Raw genomic sequence first — 20,699 nt, 5'->3', positions numbered from 1 at the left:
GTTTCCTAAGGAAAAGAGGCTTATCAGCATCGAGCTGTCTGCCTTTGTCCTATCACTGTCATAAGTTATCAACTTGGGGGCCGCTTTCAAACACATTTCACGAAAGAGGAGATATAAAATCCCTGTAAGTTCAACGAAAATTAGCAGCTCAGTAAGGAGAAAAATAACTTTCTAGTTTTATTTATTAATCTTCTTGCTGATGATGATACAGGTTTAATTCAATCCTTGCTCTTTTCCTCTGGCAATGGCCAGATGAGCAATTTGCTTCCAAACCAGCCGCAGCATTTATTGTGCCTTGTTGAAGCAGCAGGGGTGGCTGAGAAGGATACAAGTAGGAAAGATTGGATCCATCAGAGGCTACAGAGAACGAAGAGATAAATATGGATATTTGCACTGTCTGGAGTTTCATGGTAGAGAGTTGGGCTTGCAGTAGTTGGAGACTTTGGAAGGAAGGGTGCAAGGTACACAGGACACAAATCCATAGGAAACCAAGCTTTGTCAGGGCCGCTTCTCACAGAACAGCTCATTCAGGCGCTATAAGCCAACAATAACTACAAGAATACGGCACCTAATTCAGCGTGAGGGAAGCAGAGTCTGCTGTGCCTTGTTTTGCATTCATGGACAATAAGACTGGAACTGGGTATGCACTGTGACCAAGGAAGTTAGTCTGCAAAAGGACCCTGGGCAGCCCTGGCGGGCACTGCTCTCCAGGAGAGGTTGATCTTGCCTTCTGGAGTGCGTGCGCAGCAAGAGCAAAGCAAGTGCAAATACTTACTCAGCAAAGAACTGCTGGATTTTTCTCAACAACAACAACAAGTCACAGCAAACGTTGTTAATATTTTGCTTTTTCCAACAAGGAAAAACACATGGCCCTTTTGGTTACTACTTGCGTAAGTGGCAAATATTTTCATGCAGCTAAAAGGAGAGGTGGGGGAGAGGCCCATGATTTTGTTATTGCCAAGTACAGGGAAAAAAAACTTACTTCAGTAGTTTTATATTGCACATAATCAGCTCCTTCCAATTAACAAAAATCATACCAACTTCTTTTTCTGTTAGCAGCTCAGATTCCATTAGTGGTTTCTGGAAGATCTATGGATTCAGAAAATTAAGCAATACAGAAAGTATATGTAAATATAACTGAAGTGACTAAGAGTGATGATGCTCACTTCTTTAGTCTGAAGGTGAGAAAACCACACACCAGAGTAGCACTTGACACTCAGCGGAACAGCCTTCAAACATGTGCTGTGCTCTAGAGATCCACAGGGTTCTCTAATAATATGTTTGTAAGCAGCAAATGGTTTTAAAAGAGAATACTCTCAATTTGTGTTGGTGGTGTTAACTACCATCTGGATAATCTGTTTGAAACTTGGGAATTCTGGCCAGAGGTCTCCTGCAAAATATCCCAGGATTTACTTCGATAATACAGCTGAAAATATATTTTACTTTGGATTCAATTATGGAAGTTCTGATTTGTCTCATAGTGTCTCGGGTTTGCATATCCTGACCTCTTTTCCAAAAGAGAGCTTTCCCTCTCTGTCAAAAGAATTGCCAAAGTCAGTTGCCTGTACTCATTCCCTTTTTTTTTTCCACATAATACATTTACCTTGTAACATATAAAGAAAATCAAAGTAAGTGATAACTGAATGCCACTGTGTGAATGTGGAAAATGTGCTTCAAGTTTTAAGAACTTGTACATGAGAAATAACATTCAAAATCAGGAGCAAAAACGGTTTAGTAGAATGAAAGTTTAAACATCAATGTTTTGGGGATAGTAACACAAGGGTTTAACGTTAGTTGCACCCACACCCATGTAAACATGCATATATATCTATATGCCTATATAGATATGAAAATTTAATACAGATTATTCCTAGGAAGGCAAACATGGCAGTGACAAAAAACTAGTTTGCACAGTGAAATTAATGATTCACTTTGAAAAGATGAGTGACTAAAACCTGCCCCTAAAACTGCTGTGTTGTCTTACCTCTGTGACCAACTGCAGGTCATTGACATAGTTCTCTTCTGTGACAATGAGCTCATGGATGTATCCCTGCCTTTTTCTTTCAGTAGGTGTCAGCATATCCAGAAGATGCAAGTCTGCACACCCTGGAAAACACAAAAGGATCCTAGATTTTACTTACAGTCATTTGCAAATTGATTCAGATCTGTAGTTCAGGTAACTGAACAGTAACTACTGCCTGTTCAGTTCACTTAATCATTATTCATGCCATGGCACACACCGACAATGCCTAATCTCTAAGTGACTCAAAACATTGTATTTAATGCCTTTGATTTTTTAAAAACTCAAGGCCATTTCTAAGTGCTAACTCTTCTCTGGTGGCAAAGCTTAAAAGTCCTCCTCATCACCACCTGCCCATTTCCAACCTCACCATGAAGTTCACTGTCACCTTTAGTTGTGTCATTCAACTGCAGCCACACAGAAAACCAAATCCCTAGATGGATCACTATCAATAAAAAACGGGGATAAGACTTCATCTGGTATTACTGCAGAAGAAAATTTAGAGATATCCTAAAAGGGAACAGAATTAGGAAAGAGTGCTATAGTGACCTTAATCCTCTGATGGGCAGTTAGGAATTCTATATAAGCCCCCAGCTTATTGATACTCTAAATTCAAGGTTGGCCTTTATCCTTCTAGTCAAAGTAGACATCCTAATCAATAAGGTACTGCAGAGCCTAATTACTTCTTCACACTTCAATTAAAAAGCGCTTCTAAATATCGAAGGGCTTGAGCCAGAACACATGAAGCTCAGTGGAGATTACTCTGCAGATTTCACTAACTTATATTCAAAGCCAAAGCAGTTGATTATTGTTCTCCTTTATTTTAAAAGCATAGGGAAAGTTTGTAACTAAGAACTCATCTTTCATCAGTTTTGTTCTTGAATTTTTGCAACCCACCTCCCTTGTGTTTATCCTGTATAGATGCAAGAAATTTTGTATAAATTCTAGAATCTCAAATTTTATTTTCTATTCTGAATCAGAACTGAACACTTAATTACAATTTTTTCTGTAAGCCAGTATTTTTGAGTTTAGCTTAAGTAAATTCTTCTGAGACTGTCAAGCAGAATGTCTTCTTCCAGTTTCACTTTTAAAATTAGTTTTTTACTTTTCTGCATAAAATAAAATGCATTTCAAAAAGCCAAGGTGATTTCAAACAGGTTGAAAACATTTTGCTTTAAAAATGTACTATTTACAACTATTTCTAAACAATCAAAATTCTTCAGTTTAATTCTTTCCCTCACCCTTTAGTGAAGTATGGACAAATTCAGTATATTGCCCACTGAAACAAACTTTCCTTATGGAAAAAGTTCTGCCTGAAAAATATTCGAGGGGACCTTCACTTTATGGTGTTTAAAATGGTCAAGGCTTTGTTTTATGTTGTTCGCCAGCATCAACAATAACACCAACCTACTGAGATCTGAGAGGAATGTTTTTAGATCAGATGTTCGCATACGCTTTCACAAAGGGAACCGCTGCTGCTCCTAATCACAGCATAGCCCGGATAACTCTTTCAGCTCTTTGCATAACAAGTTAATACTTAGTATTTACTGCATTTACTGCCTTCAACTGCTGCTTCAACTAATCTGTGCCCCTGAAAAGGTAATTAGAGAGAAGAAGAGAGAGAGAGCAAAAGGGAGGGGAGGGGAGGGGAGGGGAGGGGAGGGGAGGGGAGGGGAGGGGAGGGGAGGAGTGAGGAAGGGAGGGAGGGAAGGAAGGGAGGGAGGGAGGGAAGGGAGGGAGGGAAGGAAGGGAGGGAGGGAAGGAGGTGGAAAGGAAGGAAGGGAGGGAGGAAGGAGGGAGGGAAGGAGGGAGGGAAGGAGGGAGGGAAGGAGGGAGGGAAGGAGGGAGGGAAGGAGGGAGGGAAGGAGGGAGGGAGGGAAGGAAGGTACAGACAGTCAAGGTAGTTTTCTCTACAATTAAGAAGCTAAGAACAGATCAGATTGGAAGCATAAACGTATTGATAACACTCCTTTGAAACACTACATTGGAATCCTTTAGAAGATGTAGTTGAAACTTTGCTTGAAATAATAAATAGGATTTGAGAATTGTCAATGTTATGCCAAAATAATCAAAGCACTAGGCATATTTCAAAAGCCAGAAGTTTAACTTCTCTTTAATAAAGGGCTGCTTTCAGGGCTTTTTCTTAGTTGCCATGTAAATCAGAGGTCTAATAAGCAGAACTAGTTCTCCCCACGCACTGTCAGCTTCATTAAAAGCGAAAAAAGTGTTTAATTATTTTTCTCCAAGGACTGGGGGAAGTTTACTTTTCAAAGATGCAGATGACCTTGGTTTGAAGTGCGGTTTCCAACCACCAGCCTTTTAGAGGAAGCATTTAACATTTCGAATCAATGTATTTTAGTGGCCAGCTTGCCAGCCAGCCAGCTTGGATGTAAATGGGCTACTCTGAACTTCAACAAATGGTCTACTTTTGAATGCTCAATATTTGGGAAAACAGCCTGCTTCAATCTGAGCAGAACACGCATGGGGCACTTTTCTGATAAAGGATTTTCTTCATGAGGAGCACAAGTACAAAGATGTTTCTTGTCTTTGTATTAAAAACACCAAAAAAGAACTGGGTTCCTTTCCAAGTGGAAATGTCAGGCCATGGGGCTCTAGCTAGTTTTTCATGGACGTCAAAGTACTGTGCAAAGTACTTTTATGAACACCTAAATTCCACTCGCAGCTGTAATAACATCATTCATTAATTCATTTCACTAAGGGACTCCTGCTAGGGGCTAGAAACTGCCTTTGATATCAGACATTTCCACCAACAGATGGAAAAGCTCTGCTGTGGGTAAAGCACGGGACCTTACCTCAGTGTAGAATTGGTTAATGGTTCTAACTTAAAGCACACGGATAGTCCCTTGTGCATACAGGGATCTGGGCATTTAAAAATAAAGCACTGGCGCTGGTCTTTTCAGTTACTGAGTGCCCCATCCTTTCGTGTTTTCTCTCCTGCTCTGAGAAATTAGAGTGTTGGATTCCATCTGGAAGGTGCCACATTTGAATCCCAAGCTACGAACAACCCAGTAAACTCAGAAAAGAATGGGGAAATTGCAACAGCAAACTTTATATGTTATATTACTGTACATAACTTTATATGTTGCATATGTATATATAGTATGCATATATGTTTATATTACTGTGAATATGCTAATTTCTGCCCTTTAATTGAATAACCAGTATGACCCCGAGCAGCAGCATTTGCACACGCTCACCAGACTGTTTACTCTGTCTGGACTTACAGAACCAACATACCCAAGCTATAATTAGAAATCCGTGCTTTGACCTCCTGTCACCACAGGACCTGTAGTGCTAAGGGATTGTAGAAATGCAAAAAACAAAACAAAACAAATATCATTCCAAGGGGAAAACTTGGTGTTCCTTTTCCTTCCAAAGTCAGCCCTTAAAACATGGGTCTTACAAGCTAACCTCTAAGCTTGAAAGCAACGTGCAAGAAATGCTGCTTTTTCAGAAAGAAGGTTTTGCTGTGGATCTCATTGTTCTATGTACACGGGTGCAACTTCTGATTTCTTCTAATTCTGGGAGATTTTCTTACCAATGTGACTGTCAGATTTCACTGTAAACCTTTTGCTGGCCTAGTCCATAATGACATGATCAGAGTAGACAGAAGTCCATTCTTTAATACAGAACCAGAAACAGTAAAAATTTATGTCAACTTTTATTCCCAAACCTTATGGGGGAAGAAATAGCACTCCTGGCACTATGATAGCATTCCTTCACTCAAATTATAGCATTTCACCATTCAGTCTCCTTATCAACGAGCTTCAAATGCGACCACCAAATTCCCATAAATATCTTGTGGGCCAGACCCTCCACTGAGAGACTATTTCAGGCTTTTGCTGAGGACAGCATAGAGTCTGATCAAACACATCGCTCCATCTCAAGCTCCTGCAATGCAAAATTCCATCTCACAGCCATTTTCAACGATTTCAGCATGTTTAGAATTTCTCAGCTGGACCGGTATGTCCTTTTTTTTTTTGTTAGAGCAGAGTGTTTCCCTCTGGGACAGATGGAAGTAGGATCTAGAAACAAGTCTGGAAAGTCCCACTTGTAAAATATTAAGCATTATTTTGTTTTTGCCAAGACCAGTCGCCACCAATATATGTGCCTCCTTCCCCTGTTCACACCAGTCAGCTATCATCAGATGGAGGAATTGCCATTGCCCGTCCACACAGGACAAGCAAGAGACCTAAGGACCTTGGGTAACAACTTTAATTTTCCATTTTTTCTTTTTAATTCTAGAATATGCCTGATTGTTAAAGGCAAGCTTTGCAGTCCTCAACAACATACACTTGTGATACACTACCTGCATCTTCATTTTGCACTAGCAAAGTATTTCTTCAATGTTTTAGGTTAATACCTTATTTTCTATGAAAATATTTTAGTATTCAACTAAGGGAAGAAGGGGAAGACAACAGGTGAGACAGCTGAGAAGGAAACCTGATAAATCCTTTCAGGAAAAAAACAGAACATGTTTATGACTCACTTTCCAGAATCTGCTTGGGGAGAGTAAAATTCTACATGTGAGGGCATAGCCGCATCTAAAGCCTTCTAGGGTTAAGTGGCTTTCTAGGCTGCATCTAGAGCCTTCTCTTCTCCAGGCTGAGCAAACCCAACTCTCTCAGCCTGTCCTCACAGGAGTGGTGCTTCAGCCCTCCGATCATCTGTGGCCCTGATCCGAGTCAGGTTCAGCCTGGCACTTTGCTGGCACTGGAACCACCTTCCAGCTCTGGTGAGTGCCAGCTGGGCTGGCAGCACCAGGTCATCACTCTGTTGGTACAAGCCCATACCATGACAGACCAAGCACACAAGTGAGAAACTGAAAGGCACACACAGGCCTGGAGCTGCCCTCCTGTGGCCAGGGCCAGCTGCAGCTGAGGGGTCAGCCTCAAAAAAGTAGGTAAGGCATGAAGAAACAAATGAGGAGCTCATGTTAGAAAGTGCAGCCAGATCCTGTGATCAAGGAGCACCATAAGGCTGCAAGGAATCCGACACCTTCTAAAAGCTCAACGCTCACTTGCTGTAGGACAGCTACCTTGAGTATAAACATATTTCCACCTATAGGCACTAACAGCTACCGTTTCCATTAAATGCTTAATTATAAGTATTCTACAGGATTAAACTTGTTCTAAAATCTGACTCCTTACTCTGTGTTGCTCCACAGCATTAATAAAAAGTTACAGAAGAAGAGTTATAGGTTTGATCTAAATTAGTTTCTGGCTCTACACAGACACTGCACTCTGACTTTTTTTGCTGAGGAGGAGCACTGCAGGGCTACAGGGTTACTTCTTGGGCTTCAGTTTTTTTAAAAGAAGTTTCCAAAGTAAGATGTGTGGAAAGGGGAGGGAAATGAAACAGCTACAAAACTTGCTGTAAGAAGCTATAGAAATCTGTTTTACGTATCAGAATTATGTTTATGGATGCTATTAATTTTACTAGGTTACACCAGATAGTTAAGCTAACTCTCACAATTTCTACCCACATGGACAATAATTCAAAATTAATCCTTATTGATGGCAAAGTACTCCCTTGCAAGCTATCAAACAACAAATACAAAAGCCCATAAGGTCTACATGCAGGAAATTAAGTCTTTGTGAAAATAATTTACATTTTTAACTGTATCCAGGGCAATCTTCTGTAAACATTCTCTCAGGGTTTGGAATCAAAAGGTCACCTTAGCCCTCTGGTTTAGGTAACTACCAGCTTGTTATTCAGTTGTCTGTGTGCATGCACTTAGCTTACAATTCAACTGATCAAATAATATTTGAGATTGGTTGTTCCTGGACTTATTGAAGTTGCCTAAAAAAAAAAGAGTTAAAATAAGCCATTTATTGTAAACAGAAGAGGATCCCATATAAGGAGCTATTTAACAAGAAGATAAATAGCTGGAATCAATAATCACAAAGAACTGCTTTAAAAACAGAGAACAAAACCAGAACATGCAGTTCTGTTGCCATGCGGGAAGGTTATGGTAATAGGTCATTTTAAAGTGTGTTCAGTGAGCCCACAGAGACTGAAAGAGATGCTACCAAAGCTCCAGAAGAATTGAGATTTAAATAAAACTGATTCTGAATAAAAAGCCAAGTGTTTTTTATAAACCTGCATTTCAGACTCCAAGTTGTCCTGGACACAGTTAAGGTATTGGAATTGATATTAACAAATTCCTGGAAAGAACACCCATGGGAATTCTTCCTCAGCAGCTGAATACAGAGGAAATTCCTCTCAAGGTAAACAGAAAAACTGGGAAGAAAAAAACCCATCACCACCTGGAGTGGTCTTTAAATCCAGTCTCTTCTATATCCCTCAAGTGACAGCTCCTTTTCCTGAGCTCCTGTGCAAAGGGAAAAGGTACCTCACAAATGAAAATTAAGAATGCATTTGATTGACTAGGCAGCAGTCAGACTGCTCTTTTTCTTAGTGTTGACTTAGAAGACAAAATTGAAAACCATCTGAACAGCTTCTCAGTTTTGTCTGTGAAAATCTTGTTTCAGCCTTGACTGTGGCTAGTGCTTGCTGGCTTTGCAGCCACAAATACAAGGACTGAAGGAGCAAGAGTGTGGGCAAGTTTCCATCACAAGGTGCATTATTTTTTTAAATAGGTTCGCCTGTTCCAGTCCAGATCTGCAGCTTTGAGAGGGGATCATGTGCCTTAGGAGGTTAAACATCTTTTCAGATGAACGAGGAAGGAGTAGAGAGGGTCAAAACTGGATTGAGACACAACCTTGAAAAACTACTGTTTTGATGAAAATAATCCATTTTCTTTATTAAAGAATCACTTTCATACTCCTCTTTCTCTCATATATATATGTATGTATATATATATGTATGTATATATAAACAAAAATCCAGACAGGTAAGAAAGAATAAGTGCAGTATCTTGTTCCCTGCTACTCAAGGGAAATAACTGATTATGAGGAAAATTAAACGCTACCATGCCAAGCTATAGTAATACACTTAAGGACTTAATTATTGAGTAAATAAACATTATAGGTATTTCAACAATGCAAGTCTATATAAGCCCAAATGCTTTGAGTATCTCTGCCTAGGACATTTTAAACATGTTTTGAGGATTTTGTGAGTTAACTCTTCTCAACAATAGACTGAGAGATAAAGCTGTTGCTCTGTTGAGTAACACACAGTACTCATCTGTCTGAGGAGCCCTGGCACAACAGACACCAATGTGCATGTGTGTCTGTCTGTACATGTGTATCTATAGAGGGACAACTTCAGGCTGTTCTTTTCCTTTCAGCGGAAAACACCCCAAGAACTTTTAGAACACTGTGACTTTGAAAACCTTTGTGAGACACCACTCCCAGCATTTTTTAAAAGCATATTAGGAAACATGTAGCCTGCAGATTATAATAATAGCTTTATTTTTCTTCTCGTTTGAAGTAATGAAAAAAAAGCAGCATCTGAATCTCCTATATCCAAAGTATTGCCAGTATTTCAATACGTAGAGAAAGTATGTTTCTGGCCTGAAGTCATAAAAAACAAAATGTCCCTTAGGACAAACACTTCTAGTTAAGTTAAAAATCTTCCAACACGACAGTTCATTATGGGAAATTAGAAATACCCTTTCATTAAAATGACATTTTGATGCATGAAACAGTGGAGAAAAATCTAGCTACATCATTCTCAGTAAGCAAAACAATGGGCACTGAAAATTACAAGTACTACGTTCTGTTCAATTTCTATCATACCATGCTTTTTTTTCAGCAGCTGGCTATGGTGGAGAAGTTTGGTTTTTTTTTAATGGCACAGAGGTAAATCAAAAATTTTTGTGTGTTAAATACTGTACTAAAAAGAAAGAAAATCTGTGCAGCTGTGCACATTTTAAGACTAGAGCTTCTGGCCTAAAACACAGAGCCTAAGTCAAGGTAAACCCATAGTAAATTCTTAATTCATGTACCAGTACAGTGTCAAAAAATATCAACTGATTTCTAACATGTAGCAAGCACTGAATAAAGAAAGGTGCAAAAGGTTGCAGACAATCACGATCAAGCTGAGTAATGATATTGAAATAATATCCAAAGAAACAAGACAAGTGTCATTCTGAAATAAAACAGGTGGCGTCAGGCTGTTCTAGTGGCAAATTCATTACATGCACTAATGCCACTTGGTGAATTCTGTGTGTACACAGCAACAAGACAAACACACACATTTTAGTCTATCTTTTATATGAAGAATTTAATTATCTATACATGTAACTAATTTTAAAGGCTGTATTACAGTTGTTAAAGCTGCAGGTTTTTATATATTTATATAATTTACATTCATATTGATGAAATACTGAAGTGCAATTGAATAAGGAGCTTCACTTGTTCTTTGCACCGCATGACGGGTCAGAAGGAGGGAGATGGGGTAGGATTAGAAACACTACAACACTGCCAGCATGAAATTTAGAAATATATGAAATACATAAACCAGAACATAACTAAATGTAAAGTAATTAGTAGAACGGCTACATTGTGCTTGAGGCATTGGGAAGGGAGGGTTTCTGCACTGACAGCACCAGGCATTTCATCAAGAGCTTGTAACTAATGCTGGAAAGACAAACATGGCTTAGCTACAGCACACCTACTGCATAAACTTGACTGTAAGCTCCATTTAATATTAATTTGTATAAATTCCACAGTCTAGTTTAAAAAATGTAAACATTGGAAATTAATTGCAGGGAGATATTTCTATACATTCTTTCTTGTCAGGAGAATTACTTGTTCAAAATGTGTTGTTCCATAGTCATAAGAAAGTAAAAATGAGAAATCAAACTTCATGTAACCAAGATGAAAATAAAGAAGTTAATGCTCAAATCCCACATGAATGTAGCATTCTATTGATTTCTGATACGAAAATGCAAAAAAGGAAACATCCGAGGCAAATACAAACCAGAGTGTTTTCTAACTGTATGCAGCTACAAGAAATGTGCAAAATAAAATGAACATAACTGGGACAACATTATGCAAGGTTAATATCTCTTGCATTGGAAAGAAGTTAATTTCTTCTCTCCACAATGTGTTACACACTCAATGAGGAACACCTGATACATACAGTACAATAACTACAACAAAATACCTTATCTGTAACTGGGCACATTTAAAATTCCTTACACTGATTTAACTCCTTCTGTTCTTTTGTAATTAAAAAAAAAAAATAAAATAAAAAAAGAAGACATATTGACAACACTGGACAAGTGAACAATAAAAAAGAAAGATACATAAAGTCTCAAATTTATGGACATTTGGAACAATTTTAATAGCACATGCAGCATTCCTTGATAGTGGGTCTTTTTGCACAAACAAAATTGCAATGAAGAAATTTAACTTATACTTTTCCTTTAAAAGGCTAAAATACATATTTAAAAATAATTTTTAAAGTACTGAAAGCACCTGTGCAAAGGTGAAAAAATTAGTTTGGTAACTATGAAAGCCACAAAAGGACCCACTATCCTCTGATTTTTTTGTGGTTTTTTTGTTTGTTTCATTTTAATTTTGCGTCTATATCTGTAGGTAATTAACTCAAACATTGCGATTACATGCAACTAATGTAAAATGAGGTAAACTGCTCTGCAGTGTGTTCTTCTACTCAGAAGGCAGTAGATGATCATGCTGGAAGCCACATGATCAAGGCTGCATCTCCCATCATCCCTCTGGGCAGTGATATGGGATAGTGGGTCTCTTTGAGGACTTTCAAGCCTGAGTGGGGGATGGACAACATATGATTCCTAGAAAAAGGAGGAAAACAACACATAAGCAAAACAAAACAATGAGCAAATTCAAGCTAGGAAAATGAGTCAGGCATGTAAACAGCATGGTGCAAAAATGATAAGAGGGTAACATGCTACGAAGGGGATGGGAACTAAAAATAAAACAAACATAAAATCAGGTTTGCATTACAGAAGGTCTTCAAAGAGACTTCGACAAGTGCAGCAGTGGCAAGGCTTTGAGTTCTGCAAACCGCAGCAGAATCACAGCAATGCTGCATGTTGCATCTTAAAGTACTACACACAGAGTCACAGCACAGCAGCAGAGAGGGTCACTTACATTGCTGGCTTGGGTCCATGTCTGTTGTCAGCTTCACATAGTTGGACGGAAAGAGACCCACTTGTCCATTCACCTCCCCTTTCCACCAGTCTGGGTCTTCCTTGTTAAGGACGTTTATAATCTGGCCCTTATTGAAGGCCAGCTCATCGTCATTCTGTGCAGTGTAGTCATACATGCCAATGACCTGGCACACTGTAAGATAAAGGGAGAGGTCTGTCGCGCTGGGCATGTTTCAGCAAAACAGAAGCTGCGCATAAACCAACTATGAACCCTACAGATGGCACAGCATAGTTCCGAGACACTGCCCCTTCCTCTGGTGTCCCTTGCTGGTACTTAGCTCAGCCCTCAACAAATTGGCTCAAGGTGATTTAAAAAAAACCCCACAATTAAAAACAAAACAAAACAAAGTTTTCCTAGCAGCAGTGCTCTCTCTGTCAGCTTAGCGAGGGGTCAAAAGCACCCTCGGGAGGACAGAGCACAGTGGTGTGAACTGAACGGTGTAATCTGCCTGGAATTGTACTCAAAGTATTTTTGTTTGGAAGTGCTCAAGAGTAGGAGCACACTGGAAAACTTTGAAATTCTAGCAGAAAGTCAAACACTTCAAGGATGTTAGCTTTCTAGTGATGCTTCTCTTTCACTTTTTTTCCCAGAAAACACCAAATTTGTTGTATATTTATAAAAATAGGATTTAGTATCCTTTCCAACAGAAACGGGCAATGGACAGAAAAGTCTGGGAAACTTTAAGTTCCACTACCTGAAGCTTGAAAAAGGCACTTTCAGCATCAGACAGGCCCAACACACCTTTATAATTCAAGAGAAAGGCAACGGTGATATCCTTGTGCTGCCACTGAGACAGTAAGAACACAAAGATCTTGGAAAGAATGAGAAAAAACAAAAAGCATCCTAGGCCACTTAGGCTGCCCTTCTTGCACCACAGGACTGCTTCCAGCAGCCTATTTTCTATTTTCTTAATGTGAAACTCATCAAATCTGACTGGTTCTCAGTATACAGCCATTTGGTATTATGCCTTTAGACCCAAGACTTCTACCTAATTAGCCTTGCTGTCAGGTTCTTTCCATTATATTAATTGTAAAATTTATTTTCATGCTTGTACTCAGCCAGCAACTTATTTAAATTTGTCAAATAGCTCCTATTTTGTGTTTTGTATTTCAGAAATTATTCAACTCCTTTTAGTTAATACATTGTGCCTGTTCATAAAGATCATAATCAAACTCCACAATTAACAGCACTCTGCATACATCTCAATATTTAGCTTTGTTACTTGAAAAAGGGTAAAAAACAAAAACCAAACAGAAAAGGAATTCTAAAAAGGGGCATTCGCTGTCATTTGTCACACCTAACACTGAATCCATTATCTAACCAAAGAGTATTTTTCCTTGGCATACCGGAGATAAACCAGTATTTCTAAAGGGATGTGTATTATGGTGTATTCATGTTAGCACAAAACTACCTAAAACAGAAGTTTAAATGTGTGAACACCACTGATGCTTCACATTTCACTTTAAAGACCTGTGAATCTGTTTTGCAGCATTCTTTTTACAGATTATTACTAACATTAAGAATGATAAAAAGTGGAAACTAGACCATACCTGAATAGGTACATTAACACATTTGTAACCCATTCTCATTTCTTTCAAGAATTTTTCATTTGGATCTTTCTCTTCTACTTCAAAGACTTTTATGGAATTTGGTGCTGTCCAGTAGTATCATCAGAATATCTAAATAGTCCTATTGGATCTCAAGAATCATCTTAAACTTGGGGAGGTTATTTAAAAGATTTCTGGAAGAAACAGGACTCTTCAACTGAATCCAAACCAATGACCTCATCTTTATCTTATTTACAGTTGGCCACAAAGCTTAGAATACATCTTAGTCCTATATAAGCAGCTCTTATAAAATAGTCCCAGCAAGAAAGTCATTAACTTATTTTAATTTCCAAAAGCCATTGTTAACTACAATAGCAAGCTATATCCTACCTTCCCTGAGCTCCAGTGCTTTTCAGCTATTTGTTTCCTTTTAGAAAGATTGTCTATCGATATATACTGGTCTTACTGCAACAGCAGAGGGAATAGAGTCTCATGCAACACCCATGATCAGTACAATCTATAACGTCACCTTTCTTTAAACAAGCGGAACGGTTGAAACATGTTTCCCATTATTCCTGTATTGCGAAGTTCCTTATGCCTGACTAGCTCCAAGTAGCAGCAATAGTTCTTTTCATTTCTCAACACCAGTAAGGACACATTCGTGACACAAGTTTTGAAGGGAATACACACAAAGCAGTCAGAAATTAAGAAAACCTCAAATTATAAAGCAAAAGTGTCCATGCAACAGAACTTAAAAGTTGTTGAAGTCATGCAGTTTGCATTACAGTATAGCAGATGGAGAGCATATGAGAGCATCAAAACAAAATGACAAAAGAAACAGAGGTGCTGACGATCTCGGTTTCTGATGGATCCCCTACCTTCAAAACCCAAACAGTAATGGCTCATTCTCAGAACCTTTTTAATGTACCACCCTGGGCATTACTCAACTCTTGTAGATGGTTTTCTTCAGGCTTTCCATGTTTTTTGATATAGTAAGCCCCCCACTAACATACTTCTGCCACGAGGAGGCTTCTCAAGCATTAATCTCTTAACCTCTTAGGTTAAACATGTGGTTAGTGAGGCCATCTGTCATAATGGAAAGACAAGACTCTTCTTCTCACCCTCCAAAATGAAAGGTCTACAACAAAGTCGAATTTGATAAAAACTAATGCTGTTAAGATTTTTATGTTCTCTAGACAATGAAAAAAGTGCTCAAAAGTTTATTAGCATGTGCAAAAAGTCTCAGACTGTCAAACCTGAAATAATTAAAAAAAAATCCCATCATATCACCTTTTAAAAGTGTGTCTCAATGCTGAGATACCGTTTTAACTGCAGGACCCAAACTCATGAGTCTTTATAGAAGTCTGATTTTCTGCATCTTTATGACTACCAAAGGAGCCAATTAGCACGATTTTTTAACATTTGTGTTCTCTGATTCGGTACTTTTATTATATTTATGACACATGAAACTAATACCTCAATATTTTATTCTAGTTCCATAAACTGCATGATAATGCTTCATACATATTTAAAGGAGAAACTATGCTCATTGACAGTTTTCATTTCGAAACATTTATTTCATTTTCATGATAGATAGTCAAAAAAATGGTCGAGGAAAGCATCAAGTTTTTGTTCCCTGTCAGCCCCAACTAAATGTAAACAGATGATAGACAACCATATCAAGTCTTCGTGTGGCTTATGGAATAAAATACATCAATTCTACGTGTTTTTGATTGACAAGAATCCCCTCTAATTAGTACTACATCAACTCACAAGCCCCAAATGGTTTAAGACTGAAACAGTCGCAATGAACGAACTTTTTGTTCTCAGTATTCTGTCTGGCTTTATGCCTTGACAGAACTGTTTGATATTGCCTGTGGTGGAGCTGTAACAAATAGCTTTAAAAATATATTGGTCTGTTGCTCTTGTATTCTTTCATAAACCTTAAAATAAGTAGCTATTCAGGAGAAAATGCTACCTCTTCACTTGAGTGGTTTTCTCACACTTCACCTTAGGAAAAATAAAAGGTTGTCTGAGTGAGAGGTGCCTCAACCTCTACAAACTCCTTTATTGCAGTTAGTGGAAACAAATAGGACTGCTGATTTAAATGTTTTACTCTGCAAGGTGTAATGTCACAGATGGCTTTTTAACATTCAACAGTTCATATCTGAGGGACGACCAACATAAATGTATAGACCAATTGTATGCTTTTTCTTCTTAAGCTCCGTCCCCCCCGCCTCCCCCCACCGCAAACTAAGAGTTTAACAAAAGTGACTAGTATAACAGATACTAAATGTTCTACTGAATGTCCATTGTCCTATTGTAAATGACACGCATTACAAAAGCAACTTCATTAATGCATCTACATCACTTACCTGAAGGTAATGCTGTGGATTTAGGTAGGTCGGTTGGTGTAGTTTTACTGGTACCAGGGCTCAAAAGTTTTACGTAATTAGCAGGAAACCATCCTATCTGCCGCTTTTTTCCTCGTGCCTAGTAAAAGAAACAATTCTTTTAAGAGGATTAAGCACATCAACAGATACTAGGACAAGGTAAATCTGTGAATATTTATTTTAACTACGTGCACTCACACTATTTTAGAATAAGAAAAATGCATTTCATAAGGAAAAAGTCAGCTTTTTATGGTAATAGGTTATTATTATGATAATAATAACGTTACGTGAAGTAAGCTTTCATAATAGCTTAATATATCTAAACAGTAGTTATTCTACTACTAGTTTGAGTGATTTGTCACATAATATTGTTCCTACTTTGTGCGCTTTATCATTAATACTACAACCCTGATCCTTCTGAAAGATTTCTCCTGATTCCAGAAAATTAAGCTAGCTACTGCATTGAGTGGCAGCATTTAAATGCATTTTCATTATGCAAAGAATTACATTTAAATAGATTGTGATAGTTTAAGTAGAGATTAAGAGTTCAAATGACATCTTTTCTTCTAAAGGAACAGAATCTACTTTTTTTTTTTTTATAGTCTCTCCTGCTCAAACAGTATAAACATATGTCACATTAACCAGGTGCTAGAAGAACAGCAAAACATTATGGCAAGAAGAAAAACTGGCAAAGCTTGGATTTGAATACAAAATGCCAAAGCCAGATTCCAATAAAAAATTAAGCTTTGGCAACTACAAATCCATGTGCATATGTACTGTCCAAATGATCGTAATTAACAGATGTTAAAGCTTTGGAAAATATACTAGATGTTCTCATGCTTATCTAACCGGAGAACATAGTATGAAAAGGTGGTGCACACATGTCTCAGTGTGTGTGTGGTCCATGTGGATGTGCTGGGAGAGCAGGTGGTCACTGTACACCTGAGAGCCCTGCGGTTTATAACGCAGCTGCAATTAGTCACGGTCAGAGACAGGATTTTGGAAATGCAGGTCCCATCCAGTGTGATAAAGCTTCTGTCACCCAAGTAGGGCAGGAATTCGACAGAAATCGCATCCTGTTGTTTTGCCAACTGCAATGATCATTGCAAATAGAAGCAGAAGAAAAATCTGTACTTAAGAAAAGTTATTCTAAAACTTTGAATCAAATCTAAGCCTCTACATCTATTAAATCTATGTTAGAATTACTTATTCTCTTTTTGTGTTGCTAGGATAAGGTTGGAACTTTGGGTATATAGAATTTTGCCTTTAAAAACAAAATAAATGTTCATTTTAGTGAAAAAAAGGACACCTAAGATATAAACTATTCTTTAACTACTCTTTCTTCCTCTCTCTCTTTTTCTTTGCTGAAAATAAAAGTATTTGATCTAAAGTGTATCTAGATCATTCATTTTAAGGTATTTTGGAAGACTGCATGAAACATTATAAATGTATAAGGCTTAACACGTCTGTCTTCCCTCTGATCCGTAAGAAAAGTATAATCAAAATTGACTTAAGGTTGAAACTGAACTGTACATATACTTTAAAAAAAATCTACCACTTTGAAATTAAATGTATAAAGAAAAGTTAATGTTAGTGACCTTCTCCCAAATCTTGTCATAATTTCACTACTTCATTTTCTTTTTCTGTTTGTTTGTTTGTGTGGTTTCATTTCTTTGTTTTGGTTGGTTTCGTTGTTTTTTTTTGTTTTGGTTTGGTTTTTTTTTAGGGTGGTGGGGTGGGGAAGGGGTAGGTTTGGGCATTGCTGCTTTTACTTTTAATCAATTCCTCAATCCATTTCACCATACTGTTGCATTAGCCTTTGAGCTCCCACAACAAAGGAACAAGAACTAGTATTAACAGAAGAACTAAATGAATAAGTAGGGGACTGCTAATAAAGAAAAAAAATGACTTGTAAAACCATACACAAGATAATAAGATATTCAAATGAGATATTCAATGAGTATTTACACAACCAAAAATTAAGTTTTAAAAAACCTCACATTAGCTGCTAAGTGGTAATAGTGACAGCTCTTGCCCAGTGAAGCTCATTTTCTATTTTGAAATACATTTAATGTGAGACTCTTTAAAGTTACAAGTTAACAACAACATAAAGGTTAGTGAGAGTGAAAAACCAAAGCAATCCTGGAAGATGATTTCTCAACAAAAGACACGAAAAGTCATCACCAGGAAAGGCAAAAAGGCTAGGTAGTAATGTGGGAAAAACATGTGAGTTAGTTGAAACACCTGCATAGCAAAATCAAATCAATTACATTCTTCATGTAACGTTCCCTGTTTAAAAAAAAAACAAAAACAAAACCCCAAACCCCAACCCTCATTCAACGGTAGAGAGCATGACTAGAAAAACCAAAAAAAAACCAGACAGAAAAAAGCTTTGCTACTGAAACTCATTGAGAATCAAAAATCAAAACTTCTGAATTGTCAAGTTCTACTCTTAAAAATTGTTGAAATATTTTATTATCTATCATCTTCCAAAACAACATTAAAGCTCTCTCCTATTCAATGCCTGCAACAGACACCAGTCTTTTCACTCTTCTACATTAAATTCAGCTACTGCAGAGGTGGGGCCATCAGACTGGTATTCTACACTCACATTCATTAAGCAACCTGAAAAAAGCAGCCACCACCTTACAAAAACACCGCTGTAAAATACTTCTTTCAACAAAATGGATAGCCAAACCTTTGGCTGAAGCAGTTCAGAAAGCTTCTTAGGAAGATATTCAGGACTGCACACCCCAGTATTTCTTCCACTGTGACAATGCGCACCTGTATCAGATGATCTACATGTGCGTGATACACACGGTCGCAGTTGGAACGGGACATAGGAGCAGACGCTGCTGCTCAACTCAGCAGCCCCGTGTGCTCCTGTTGCAGGGCTGTCCTCCTCACCACCCACCAACTGCTTTGGTGCTCACACGAGGATGACTACTGGACACAAGGCCGGGAGGATTCAAAAGCAACCAAAACAATACACCCTGAAATACACTCCTTTCTTATACATGAAGTGCCTCTCCAGGAGAAGATACAATGGAGTGGACAGCAGGCTGAGTCTGATCCGTGAGACAGGCGTCCCCTACTTACAATGAAGCAAAACGGCTTCTTCCCGCTGTTCTCCAAAGTTGTTTCAGACAACTGGAATGTATGTGTATTTTTGTAAAGGCATTTCATTCATAAATGCTTAACTGAAGAACATTTTCAAAATGATTTATTATTGATGCATTAATAATTTTGAACTATTAAAAAATTACTTTTTAAAACGTGACATTTTAAAAAAAAACAGTAACTAACTTGGAGCTCTCCTTCCCACCAGCCACCTGGATTCTTCTTTCTGATAAGAATCAACTGACCAGGAGCAAGAGTAAGCTGTTCTGGACCCGTTGCTGTGTAAGAGGCAATAACTTGGGCAATTTCTGTTGAAGAGGGGGGGAAAAAAGAGGTTAATTTGGAAACACCTGAACACATTCTATACAACATAGTCTCTGCTATTATCATTGCCATAGCATAACCATTTTGAATTTCTTTCTATAAAATTTTTATCTATTTATGTATTTTCATGAAAACATGCTGATTATAAAACAAATCAGAAGTTCCCAGTCCTACAGGAATAAAACAGAGGTGCAGCAGGTCTAAGGCGAGTATATAAAAATATTTGGAATAGAGAAGAATAATGACCATCATTAGAGCTATATAGCTCTTGAAACAAAGTGTCGTTAATACTATTTTCCAAAAAATACATTTTTGTAGCCTCAGTTTAGACTAAGCTCCCTAAAAAGAGATACATGTCGCTGACAATACAATGAAGTCGTTACAGTAATAGAATCGCAAAGTAATGAAAGCCTGCAGAAAAATTTTCACCACTAGACTAGACCAAAAAAAAAAAGTTTTAGAAACATAATAAATAGGATTTCTTTTGAAATCTTAATTACATGAACATTAATACAAAACCGGTGCCTTATTTGATCACCTACCAGGCATGAATCTGATGCAGAGTAACTGTGAGCTCTCTCCATCAAATAAGCCAAAGCAGACAATGCACTTTTAGTCAATTTTACAGTCACCCCAAAGTCTGGCAGGGTTAACGCATTTTTGAACCAATTTGAACTGACAGGAGCTTATAAGCTGCATGGGTATTTTGATGTCCTCCTTAAAACTTTTAAGTCAGGTTTAACATGTCATTAAATCACATTTAGAGTGATGGAGAATATATTTAATACTATTATTATTATTGGGAACTTTTTGTAAACAAAAGACTGTAGATTTGGGAATTTTTTAGCTTTTGGTAAGCTAAGCTTTTTCGGCTGCTACATTTACATAGCCTCTTCTTAGTCAAGAGTTCAGGGGAATCTAGGGGCAATTTTTTTTTTGTTAGTTTTCATTTAGTTGAAAGGGTCTCAGACATCCAAAGCAGCACAAAAGTAGTGCTGTTACTGCTGAAAACTCCACTTTAATATACCAGTACACAGTCATTCATCACTTAAGTATTCTTCTTACACAGAACGATCTAGGGATTGTTTTTTGAAGAGGGATAGGGAATTTTTTTTTTTTTTTTTTTTAATGAAGAAAATCTTTCCTGGAATAGTAAATTCTGATCCTGTGT

The 20,699-nt window shown here is 37.8% G+C and overlaps 1 protein-coding gene across 16 annotated transcripts in view; it reads right to left on the bottom strand.

Moving 5' to 3' along the window:
• The window catches only part of ITSN1 (intersectin 1), a 136,325-nt gene that overhangs the window by 10,820 nt on the left and 104,806 nt on the right, over positions 1–20,699 (bottom strand). For 14 of the 16 annotated variants that reach the window (XM_065066825.1, XM_065066884.1, XM_065066842.1 and 11 more), the window contains 5 exons: positions 19,391–19,512; positions 16,067–16,184; positions 12,085–12,276; positions 1,985–2,106; positions 983–1,089 (listed from right to left, as the gene is read on the bottom strand). In XM_065066825.1, the coding sequence (XP_064922897.1) occupies positions 983–1,089; positions 1,985–2,106; positions 12,085–12,276; positions 16,067–16,184; positions 19,391–19,512 (661 nt within the window). Of the gene's footprint in view, positions 1–982; positions 1,090–1,984; positions 2,107–9,400; positions 11,766–12,084; positions 12,277–16,066; positions 16,185–19,390; positions 19,513–20,699 lie in introns of those variants that run through there. The other 2 variants (XM_065066904.1, XM_065066911.1) reach the window with 1 other exon arrangement.

This window comes from Columba livia, chromosome 1 (assembly GCF_036013475.1).
Source record: "Columba livia isolate bColLiv1 breed racing homer chromosome 1, bColLiv1.pat.W.v2, whole genome shotgun sequence".
NCBI classification, from domain to species: domain Eukaryota; kingdom Metazoa; phylum Chordata; class Aves; order Columbiformes; family Columbidae; genus Columba; species Columba livia.
The sequence above is the reverse complement of the archived record's forward strand: the minus strand, read 5'-3'. Positions and strand labels throughout refer to the sequence as shown.